Source organism: Pelobates fuscus, chromosome 1 (genome assembly GCF_036172605.1).
Source record: "Pelobates fuscus isolate aPelFus1 chromosome 1, aPelFus1.pri, whole genome shotgun sequence".
NCBI classification, from domain to species: Eukaryota; Metazoa; Chordata; class Amphibia; order Anura; family Pelobatidae; genus Pelobates; species Pelobates fuscus.
This window is the reverse complement of record NC_086317.1, coordinates 410,994,490-411,007,008: the sequence shown is the minus strand read 5'-3', so window position 1 is coordinate 411,007,008 and position 12,519 is coordinate 410,994,490. Positions and strand designations below refer to the sequence as shown.

The 12,519-nt window shown below is 40.9% G+C and overlaps 1 protein-coding gene across 1 annotated transcript in view; it reads left to right on the top strand.

The window, feature by feature from the left end:
- NCKAP1L (NCK associated protein 1 like) overlaps nucleotides 1-12,519 on the top strand; it is a 168,798-nt gene that overhangs the window by 118,066 nt on the left and 38,213 nt on the right. Inside the window, exon 29 of the mRNA XM_063428368.1 lies at nucleotides 524-633. Within this exon, the coding sequence (XP_063284438.1) occupies nucleotides 524-633 (110 nt within the window). The remainder of the gene's footprint in view (nucleotides 1-523; nucleotides 634-12,519) is intronic.

Sequence of the window (12,519 nt, the reverse complement as noted above, 5' to 3'; positions counted from 1 at the left end):
TAATTAGCTAACTCTATGTCTGCTTACCATCCGCCTGCCTCTAATGATATTAGCACCTGGAAAATTGTTCACCAGCAAAGTCAATCACATAGGAAGTGGATGGGAGGTAGGCTGATGGGGTGGGTGCTACATTTGCATAACACCCAAGAAGTCAGTATGACGATGGCTAAGCAGGATGCGCATTTAGACCTAATATCTCATGAAGCAATATATATAATATATAATTGATCATGGTAGTTTCACATTAAGGTTACGGGGGACATACCTGTCTTTAGATTTTGTTTAGGGTTAGAAGCTGATTAGGGTTAGAGGGTGTTAATGGTGAGCATACGTGTTATTTAAGTGCATTCAAAACAAAATCTAGGATTCTGCTCTTGTTTGTTTAATCCTATGGTCACAATCATTACTTATAGCGTTAAGTAATCCTGAAAATAAAGAAAAGTGACTGGAGAATGTGTTACCAAACCTACACTTATGACATTAAAGCTCACAATATTAAATAGCATATGTTTCCACTTTGCAGGCTATAATAACAATATCCACTGTCTGGCCAAAGGCATCATTCAGATATCAGCTGCCTTATTTACTCTCTACAGAAAGAATATAGAAACCCACCTAAAGGAATTTCTGTTGGTAAGAAACATACAAATTACATGGAACATTTCTACACACTATACAGTGCATTAAAAGTCCAAGTCTGCTGACATTCTAGGTCATTGTCTTTTTTAAACCTTTACCCCCTTTTAGTATTTCTTGTATAAGCTAGACTTGCGCATTTGGTTTCCAACTAATTGCAATGTGTCAGGATTTTGGTTGTCTGAATTCTGTAACTGAAGTGTTATATGGACATATCACAAAATAAACAATGCAGAGAGTGGACGATTCAGAATCCCGCTCGGGGCACTCAAAAAAAAGATATGATTGGAGGTTATAGGACTAAATGAAATCAAATAAAATCATAATAAAGAAATACGTCAGGGATCAACAGGACTGAACGTTTAAAATTTGCAGTTGAATGCTCAAAAGTAACTGAACGTGCAAAATCGCAAATATTAGCCAGATATAGACTGGATTTTAATGGTGACACACCATTCTATTTGATTGGAATATATGTATATATTTGGCAGCACAGTGACAGGCTCATTTTTAAATGCTTTTGGTTCATCTGTCTCATTTCTTCTAAATCGTTTGCTTGACCGAAATTTGGATGAACCGAAATGCTATGTTGATGAAAATTGGTTGACCGAAATCAGAAAAAAATTAAGCTCTATCGCTCTGACAACCCAAATTGATAGACACCCAGAAGCTAGACACGTGCAAAAATGTTTTTAGCCCATAAACAAATCCATTTATCCAAATCAAAATCCTTTTAATCCACACGAGAGCTAATCAATCTGTTTGGGATTTAAATGGGTGAATCAATTTGAATCGACTTGCGTGTTGATTAAAAGGCTTTTGATGGGGGCGGGGCCGGACCGCCGAGCTGGAAGGTCGCATGCCTGAGCAGCTCCTGCAAACCTACGATATATACCCTATAAATCCAAGTATAACCGCCTAAAAATCAGACCGCCAGAGCAGCTACCCGGAGCTGAGAGACTGCTGGACCCGGGGAGAGGCTGGCTTACCGTGCTTCAGTCCCCCGGGGGGAGAAAAGCATGTTGCCCCGACCAGGGCCTTCTCCTGCGGTGAGTGGGACAGACGGCCGCTGCCCCACTATCCTGCACCACGGAATCCAGCCACAGGTGCAGATCGAAGCGGGTCCGGCCCCGTTTCCCCCCCCTCTGGACCGGGGGGGTGATCCCGGTCCTCACCCTGTGGCACTGACCGCGACGCGGCAACTGAGGCCAGGGAGCCAGCCTGCCACACTTAAAATGGCAGACGCCATGTGTACCGACGGCAAAGGGAAGATCAGCTCCCATCTCCCGTTCCCAACAAACAGGGAGGCTCCAACATCCCGGCCGTGCTACACGGAGAGACGGCGAACCCAGCTCCAAACCGTGCAGCCGCGCAAAACTAAGCTGAGCCACACAAGCGCAGGAATGGTGCCTCACAAGATGGCGACCGCACCGGACTCAGCGACACGAGGCCTATCTTTATCGCACACTGCCCTAGCAGGCCCTACAACAGCTGCACTGGGGACCCGGCTTGACGGCTTTTGCACACTACTGCTCAGAATACCCTACACTAACCTGACGGTGATGCAGAGGGGAAAGCGGCGGAAACAAAGCTGCCGGCAGAGAAAACAAGCTGACGGTGGATGCTCTATCCACAGCAACAGGGAGGTAACACACACCAGCGCACTACCGTCGGCCCACAACCCACAGGAGAAGCCCATGGAGCCACCCCATGACCTCCCCCCCTGCAGACTGGGCCTAGGCACCCACTCACCAAACGGGAGAGCCATGGACTGGCAGATCATCGCCATGCTGGACACACCATCGAGACGCAGGCAGGTCGGGAGATGGGTACACAAGCCCTACACACTCGCACCGAGACTCTCTCATGCAGATATCGTTGATCCAGTTGCCTAAAACGCACTCCTAACGTGACTTTGCGCAGCACCTTTATAATGTGATATGTGCAAATATATACTACCCGGTGCACTGTTTAATCAATATTGATTCCTCACATAATCGATGTGTAGCCTAATACAAAGGGTTCACTGTTTTGAGGTGGCTAAATTAGCTTGGTTAAGCCCTTCTGGTTGCTCACAGGGATTATATCCTCGGCTCCTCTATAACCACAGGTCTAGGAACTTGCCTGTATATATTCTCTACACCTGATTTACTAGCCTGAATTGTTAACCTGATTTAATAGCCTGAGTTAATAGCCGGACTGAATAGCCGGACTGAATAGCCTGATTTAATAGCCTGATTTAAAAGCTTGATTTAACAACCTGTTTTCTATGCCTGATTTACAAGCCTGTTTTTTCAGCTCGATTTATATGCCTGTCGTTTAAGCCTGTTTTATACACCTGTTATTCATGCATATTACAAATATCAAAAAAGTGCATTGTCTATTTACCCCCACTGTAACTAATGTCTTGAAACCTGCATATGGAATGCCGTTGGGGTACCATATGTATGCCTGTGACTACTATATGCACTACAAAAATAAAGAATTAAAAAAAATAAAAAAAAAAAATAAAAGGCTTTTGATCCTGACTAGAGATGTCCCGAACAGTTCGCCGGGAACTGTTCGCCGGCGAACATAGCTTGTTCGCGGTCGCCACGGCGGGCGCACATATGCGATGTTCGGTCCGCCCCCTATTCGTCATCATTGAGTAAACTTTGACCCTGTACCTCACAGTCAGCATACACATTCCAGCCAATCAGCAGCAGACCCTCCCTCCCAGACCCTCCCACCTCCATGACGAATAGGGGGCGGACCGAACATCGCATATGTTCGCCCGCCGTGGCGACCGCGAACAAGCTATGTTCGCCGGCGAACAGTTCCCGGCGAACTGCTCAGGACATCTCTAATCCTGACATATTTATTTGTTTATGGATGAGACTAATTTTTGCACATCTTATATGGGCCATCTTTAAAAATAACAGTTTCCTTGAAAGCACTATTTAGTTTGAACATTAACTGTGAACTGTCACCAGGTCAGGACTGGCCCGGTGGGCCGCGGCACCTGGGGGCTGTGCAGCTCTGATTCTTCAGTAAACATGGCCGCATGAGGGTGCTGCCAGGTGGCCGGTCCGGTGGCACACTTTGAGGAAGCCAGCCGTGTCCGATAGTTACCTTGCGGCAGGTGGCCGCAACTCCTGCAGTGCATGTTGGTGCCACCGGGCCACGTGCACACTCACTGATACTGACAGCTGTGCAGCTGTCAGAAAGCACAGGAGGACTGAGGGGGCAGATCTGACTATCATGCTCCCTCACGGTTCCAGCAACCTCAAGGGAGCATTATAATCAGCTCTGCCCCCTCCCTAAGTCCTCCTGTGCTTTCTGACAGACTGTCAGACAAAGTCAGTATCAGGGGTGGTAAAGGGGAGAAATAGACACAGGGGAAGGGGCTGGGAGAAAGAGACAGAGGAGGAAAGAGAGAGCATTTTCACCTGTGTCTCATGCACTCTCTGTAACTCAGTTGTTCAGCACAGGAGTTTAAGCCGAAGAGATAATTGATAGGTAAGAGAAAGACCTCTAAGTAAATGGATTTTCCTTCCAATATATACATTTTGCTTGCAATCTTACAAACACAATGTACAGATAGACGTAATTAATGTGATTCTGACAGTAATATATATATGCATGTATATTAATGTGTGTATCAGTAATATATAATGGTGCCTATAATATTTAGACATATTAATATACATTTATATATGCATAATACACACAGAAATGTCATTAATATATAACATATATGTAATGAGCACATATTGGCCAAGTCTTGTTGCTGGGTACACACTCCTAGGACTTCAAAAGAAACAAGCTAACTTCATTTTTTACAGCTGTGTAACAGCATACATTCAACTTTTCAATCCCATTACCAAACTTTCCTTAATATGTCGAGGTAGTTGGACTGAAACATTAATTATATGCACATGTACGTCGGCTTAAAATAAAGCCGGTCTTTTGTTTATTTTGAAGCCCTATGAGTGTTTTCTTTCGTTAGAGTTATAGTTTTCAATTTTAAGTTATCTTTTATAAGTACACTATGCTAGCGCAACGCATTATTGGGCTGGTATAGAAATTTTCCCAGGGTTGCGTTTACTTCCCAGTCCGGCCCTGACTGTCACTTTTCTGGAAATTACAGAATTAAATAAAACATTGAAAATCAATTGTAACATGTGTATTTCCGATGCTCAGTTATCTTTCAGTGTCTGGGAAAGATTTAGCAATCTCTCCATGGCCTCTCTATGCTGACTGACAGATGCAAAGGCCAGAGCATAGAAAAATAATTGAAGGGAGCCGAGATAAAGGTGCTTAGTTCCAGGGTAAAGGTAAATATAGGAATAAATACATTTGTTAAACAAGAGGAATACACGAACATAATACAAAAAATCCTGTGTAACGATGGGCTCTCTTTAAGTGAATGTGTATTTAGCATAACATAATTCTTTCGCATTTTCTGTCTGTATCATGAGTTTTTTTGTGATGTATCCAGTTGAACATGTGCAGTTATAAGCTTTACTTAGTCTTGTGGGCCACCTCATTGAATGCTCTTTCAGTCTATGGTGTTGATTTAATATCGTTGGAAAATGTTTCCTAATAATTTCATATTTTGCCCAGGACATAATTGAAACAAAGAGAAATCTCAATGTATCCTTCCTGGTGAAATATTTTATAAATAAATAAATCATTTTTGCATAAACTTGTAAAATGATTCAAATATCAAAACTATATCTATACATAAGAAATATATTAATATATCAAAAAATATCACGAACATTACTGAATTAAAATATCTTTCATAATATTAAATAATTTTAAATATTTATCAAAAATGATTACATCAGTTGGAAATCTTATCCAACTATATTAAATCAAGGCCTTAGACCTCGATTGAATAAGGTTTTGGAATGATTTAGTACTGTTAGAAAATGTTCTAAATGATTTATCTACAGATATCTTCATTAAAGTATATGGAGTTTTAACAGATACCTCATTTGGAATGATTTCTAACAGTATTGAATAATTTGGAATGCCTATTAAATGTAGGCCTTCTTCGGAATGCCACTTAGATTTCAACAAGTAAACTTTCCTTTTCCTCATAACTCACTGTGCCATCTTGACTGATGAGGGGCATCATGGTGATGTCAGCCACCTACAGCTGTAAAAATAAAATACTGTTGCGATTACCAGAAAATATAGCCTATCCATTCTTTCCTAAAGGGATTGGAAATTCCTGAGTATCTTCTATTCAAGGAATTCATGTAAGAAGACTATTTTTTACATATGCAGGAAAAAGGAATTAATCCTGAAATCTCAACTCTGTCTCTTCCAGAACTAGCAGCTAAGACCATTATTATTATTATTACTATTATTATCGTTGCCAAAAATTCTTATTAAAATTATTAGAAAATATGCACTACTTCTTGACTCACAGTCGGTCCTGCAGGTTCAAAATAATTGGCGAGGAAGAACAAATATTGTTCTTAGAACAAACTACAGGTGAGGTAGTGATCATAACAGAATATAAATGATTATACTTGTGCATTTGGATTTTAAAACTATCATGATTCATCTAAGATACATCCGTAACATCTAATCACCATGCGACTGAATCAAAAAAAATATTATCCATGTTATCCATATTATCCATGTAGATATATTTCATGATTTTGCAGCCCTTTGTACCTCTTACATGGTGTTGCCACTGGCAAAATCTATAATACAGAACCTTGCAGCCTCCTGTACTGTGCGAAAAGGAACATAATAACTCCAAATGAGTTATCTGCAAAAATACCCATATACTTTAATGAGGATATCTGTAGATAAATCATTTAGAACAGTTTCTAACAGTACTAAATCATTTATAAAGCTTATTAAATCGAGGTCTAAGCTTCGAATAAGCTTCCCAATTTATATAATAATTTTTGATAAACATTTAAAATTATTTAATATTTTGAAATATATTTTAATTTTGTCATATTCTTGGTATTTTTTAATCTATTAAAGGGACACTATAGTCACCTGAACAGCTTCAGCTTTTTTAGGTTGTTCAGATGAGAGCTATAGATTCCTGCAGACTTTCTCATGTAAACACTGTATTTTCTGAGAATATACCTCCAGTTGCAGTCACTCAGAGTGAACCAGAGGGACTTCTGAGTTGATGGAGGCATAATATGCCTCCATCCACTCAGATCTGCTGTCAGCAGAGCACAGGGCAGCACTGTGCACAGCATCCTGTGATTCAGTATCTCCTCCCACTGCATGCAGACACTGAACTTTCCTCATAGAGATTCATTGATTCAATTCATCTCTATGAGGAGATGCTGATTGGCCAGGGCTGTGTTTGAATCATGCTGGCTCTGCCCCTGATCTGCCTCCTTGTCAGTCTCAGCCAATCCTATGGGGAAGCACTGTGATTGGATCAGGCTATCACATGTCAGCAGACTGCTTGTTTTTCCTGAGTCTAACAGCATGCAGATTTACAGCTTCTGGCTTGAATACAGTAAGATTTTTACTATATTTATGGAGGCATGGGGGGCCCAGGGGGGCTAGATGGTCGTGTTAACACTATAGGGTCAGGAATACATGTAGTTGCACTGGTGACTATAGTGTCCCTTTTATATATTTCAGAAGTTAAGCTGAGGAGTATTGTTAGGGGGGTACGTTTCATGCAATGTAAAACCAAACTTAGTTCCTGAGAGTACAGGGATAGTGGGGATAAATTAGTGATAGGATATGAGGTCAGCATAGAAGCAATTCTAACATGGCTACAACAGGCTACAAAATGGCAGTCACTAGCTTGCCTTATTTATATAAGAAACCTACATGTCCACACAATATTTCCAAATATTGAATGTGAAAGCTATAAAATTGTACGCTGGATGTTAAATTAAAACCTCAACCAGTTTCAAGCATTTGTAGATAAAATTTGCAGCAACAGTATTGGACAAACGGGCAGATTAAATGAGTTTAAATAACAGAGATCTGGAAATGAAGATGGCATTACACAGCTCACATCACACACATCAAAGCATAATCATTTTGTTAAGGGAAATAAATTCTCACGGAAAAGCCTGCAGTAGCCAGCATTCTATAGATGGTGCAATGCATTAACATCAGCAGAGTTTACTGAATACGAAATTAAGATATGATGCACTCGGTGTTGATCTGATTGTTAAAAATCAATAAAGACAGATGATAGGATGCGATTCTGCTGTATCCAAAAAAAATTACAGGCCTTCGGGAGAGAAAATGGGTCTTATGATTGTGTCAAAGCGCGTGTTCTATTTTAATACCGCTGTCAGAATTTCTCGGAGCTGCATAATCTTCCAGACCCAACATATAATATAGCATCACCTATAAATATTTAAAATACTGGAGGAAGAGAGCTAGACTACATGGCGAACAGCAGAGAAATTAAATTAAATTAAATTTCCATGGCAGAGCCCCCAAATTCCATTGTCAAGAGGCGGAATTACTCATATAACAAATTGTTAAATTGAAAAGGCTGTGCTATATATAGTGCGTCTCATTTCAAAGAATGTTCATCAGACAGCATTTATATTTTAAAACTAGAGATGAGAAAAAATATAATGTGAGCCGATACCATTCACATAAGCTCAAAAATGTGCTGAGTGAAGTAAAATATTAAAAGAGACGCTCCAACACCTAAACCACTTCATCTCACTGAATAGTTATGGTGCCTAAAGCACCCTGGCATTGTTCATTATTAAACCATTTTTAAACAGTTTAATGATGGATTAGAGTTCCGGCCCTTAGTTGCTCTTCTCCTAATGGAGGGTATGGCTAATCAGAGGCTATATCACATTAACCTTTCCAATTCATATCAGTGTAAGGCACTTGAATAGTTAGAAGGGACTTTTATTATTATTTAGAAAGTAACAACATATCTGTTAACTCTGTTAAAACCCCTTCAGTCACTTACCTGAATCCAGCGCCGATGTCCCTCAGCGCTAGGTCAGGCTCCGCCCATGCTCCTCCCCCACTCCTCCCTGCTGATGTCCACCGGCGGGGGAGACCTAATGCGCATGTTTGGCAATGGCCGCCCGCGAACATTAGACCTCCCCATAGGAAAGCATTATTCCGGCAATGCTGGAGGTCCTCATGCATAGCGTGAGGACATCCAGCGTCATTTAGACAACCAAAAGACAGCCACTAGAGGAGGCTAGTTATAAAAACTGCTATAATTACATTTGGAGGGTTAAGGGTGATGGGAGTTGGCACCCAGACCACTCCAATGGGCAGATTCCCTGTAAGATGTGACATGGACAGTGCCCAAATAAGTGTAATCTGTTATGATACATACATTTCTGTAAAGATCTATTATCAATGTTCATGCATGGCATAGACTTGAGAAGTTACTCCTTATCTGCTATTTCTGTGGGTGGATAATAAGAGGGACTAGTCTGGGTCCAACAACTTTTTGTCTTTTAGAGTCTGTTTCACTGCATTTCATTGAGTGAGGCTTTCTTTTTAGAAACCAAGTCTTCAAGTGATCAGTATTCATATTATCGTGTGTCTGAATACTTGAGCAACCATGTACTAGCTGCCACAGTAGTCAGGACACATCTTAAAGGTACTCTCTAAACACCAAAACAACTTTGGTGTATAGGTCAGTTTTGGTGTATAGGTCATGCATCTGCAGACTCACTGCTCAATTCTCTGCCATTTAGAATTTAAATAACTTTGTTTACACAGCCTTAGCCACACCCCCACTGTCTGCGAGTCACACAGCCTCCATGGAAAGAAAAGGTTCAGCAAGCAATTAACTGAGCAGGAGAAAATTCTAAAGTTACTTATACCTGCCAACTTTGGGCTGACAGGAATCAGGACAAGGGTTGAGCTTTCCGATGCGGCATAAATTGTGTCACTGGTGATGCCCCGAAATGAGTGGACCTGCCTGAAAAGTGGTCAGGTCCACCCACTGAAGGGATACGCTTGATGCCAGGCTCAAAGACAGTCTCCAGGACAGCGTTCCCTGCATGGTCCTAATGTCCACTGAACAGTGCAAGTGCATCAAATGATGCGGGATACCAGTGATCTGAAGGAGGATGGTGGTGCAGTACTCTGAAATCGGGACTGTCCTGCCAAAATCAGGAAAGTTTAGAGGCAATCATTCCAAATCCAACAACAGTGCCAGTATCTCCATTGGAATAGAAAAGGGTAATACATAAATCCTGAACTATTGCTGGGCCCTAAGGACTGGTTTGGGGACTACTGTTTTAAATAAAACACACTGTGCAATAAGAGAAGCTAAACAATTTAAGCTTTGTTCTATAAAGTGTGTAGGAGGCTGCATACAGTCCCTATATGTTCTGTAATGTAAAACAATGCAGTTTTATAGGAACAGCAATAAATTCTTTGCAGGACTAAGACTGTCTCCAATGGCAGTCAATCAGACAGCAACTAGAGGCTCTTCCTGGATGCTAACAGACTCTGAGTCTCTTAAATGATGCTTGACATCCTCAGGCTCTGCATTCAGCCAAGCAAGGTGCGGCTAGGGCTGCATAAACATTAAAGGACCACTATAGGCACCCAGACCACTTCAGCTTAATAAAGTGGTCTGGATGCCAGGTCCATCTAGGATTAACCCTTTCTGCTGTAAACATAGCAGTTTCAGAGAAACTGCTATGTTTACCTATGGGTTAATCCAGTCTCCATTGGCTGTCTCATTGACAGCTGCTAGAGGCGCTTCCGCGTTTCCCACTGTGATTTTCACAGTGAGAAGACGCCAGCATCCATAGGAAAGCATTGAGAATGCTTTCCTATGGACTGGCTGAATGCTCACGCGGCTCATACCGCGCATGCGCATTCAGACAATGACAGAGAAAGAAGGCGGAGAGTCCCCACCGCCGAGGGAGCCCGGCGGTGGAGAAAAGGTATGTGTTTAACCCCTTCCTCACCCTAGAGCCCGGCGGGAGGGGGACCCTAAGGGTTGGGGGGACCTAGAGACCCTGTAGTGCCACGAATGTTTTCCTGGCACTATAGTGGTCCTTTAAGTTATTAAACTCCTAAATTGCCAGACAGAGACAGCGGGGTCATGATCTATACACCAAAACCACTTCAATAGTTGGTTTGTTTCTTGGAGTGACTCTTTTTAAATAAATAAATACAAATGCCCCAGACTTTCCTTTTACATGGGACCTCTAAGACATGAATACAGAATAGAAGAACAGGAAAGGATTTGTGAGTTCCTGGACGTACAGGAACAGAGAGGTGGAGGGCCTGCTCAATGAGCTTACATTCTAGAGGGAGTTTGGTATAGTGACACAAAGGGTTAAAGTAGGGGTACAAAGTAGGTTGTTAGAAAATTATTCATTGAGGGCTGAGTAGGTAATTTTTGACAGTTGCAGGAGAGGAGTCATGGAGGGTGGGGGATAAAAACCTGATAACAGTTTAATTGATATGTTTTCTTGAAGATTATAAATGTATGCTGATAGGGATAGATTTTACAAGCACTTACCAGCTTAACACTAATATTATTCAAAAATTAAAAGCTGGCATGGTGTGTAAATAAAACTGTAGTCTAATTTCTTTAAAACCCCGCATTCAGTATTAATTAGACTTGGAGGTAGTGGGGGCTTAGTGGAGAGGGGTCGCCGTTCCACAGCCAGCATTTACAAAGTTTGCAGCTCTGCCTCTCAAGACATAATTTACATAATTGTATTTCCCATTCGTCTTGGGTAAATGGACTAATAATATGTTTTACAGCCAAGTTTGATTGCACATTATCTGCTATGATAAAAAGCATGTCTACAAGGCATCTTCTACAGCCACTAGAATGCGCTAATGTCATGCTAGCAGTTACAGTGTTCTGTTCTTGTCTGTTGACAATAAAAATAAACAGCACTGTTTTAATACTGTTTACATCTAATTTAACTGTAAAGCTGATTGTTTTATGTATCATACCTCCTGGTCTTTTCAGGACATCAAATTTTTTAATGAAAGAACCTGGTCCATTAAATCCTTCTCTACTGCATTGATAGCAAGGAATGAAATGTGTAGCTAGCACTTGAATAAGGAGAGAACAACCATTTTATATTTAGACTGCTGTTCTGGGACAACAGCCACATTTATACTTTTTTATGTTTATGTATTCATCTGTTTCAGAAATGCTTGTGTCGAAGATAAAATATTTGTAATCATGTCGTATCCCTTTTCTTGAAAACAATTAGAAATACTTTTAAAAATGTGCACTAAACAAAATATATTATCTTTTGTGGGATACAATTTTAATAAATGTTCAACTAGATCAGTGTTGCCCAAAAGGTAGATCCCCATATGTTGTAGAACTACAAATCCCACGATGCTTTGCATGCCTTTACAATGACAAAGCGTCATGGAAGCTGTACTTTTAAAACATCTGGGGGTCTACCTTCTCGGCATCCCTGAACAAGAGTTTATTTGCTTATCATATGGTTATCTAATAGAGAAAATACTTCTTGCAGTTCGAAGTAGATGGACACACTGATTAATGCTCTATATTGGTGGGCTATTGGCTCCCTGTCCCCCTACAAGCCCTCCCCTGCTATCTATCTTGCTTTGTGACACAGCACACTTGCCTGCTTTATTATAGTCAATTTAAAATGTCACTTGCGATTACAAAAAGATGTACATGGTCAGAAACAATGTGTTGGTACATCATGGCATTCAAATGATGCACAGTTATTATTGAAAAGACCAACATTCCCCACGGAATGCCACTTTAACCATCTACTTATACCACTGATAAATGCAGGAAGAATGTGTGAATTTAAATCATTTGCATCAAATGCTAGTGCTACCTTTTTCATATAGCAGCATAAAATATAGTCAATCAGACCAGGCATTTTTTTTTTTTTTAAATCCTCAGTTAATAACCTTGCTGATTAATGC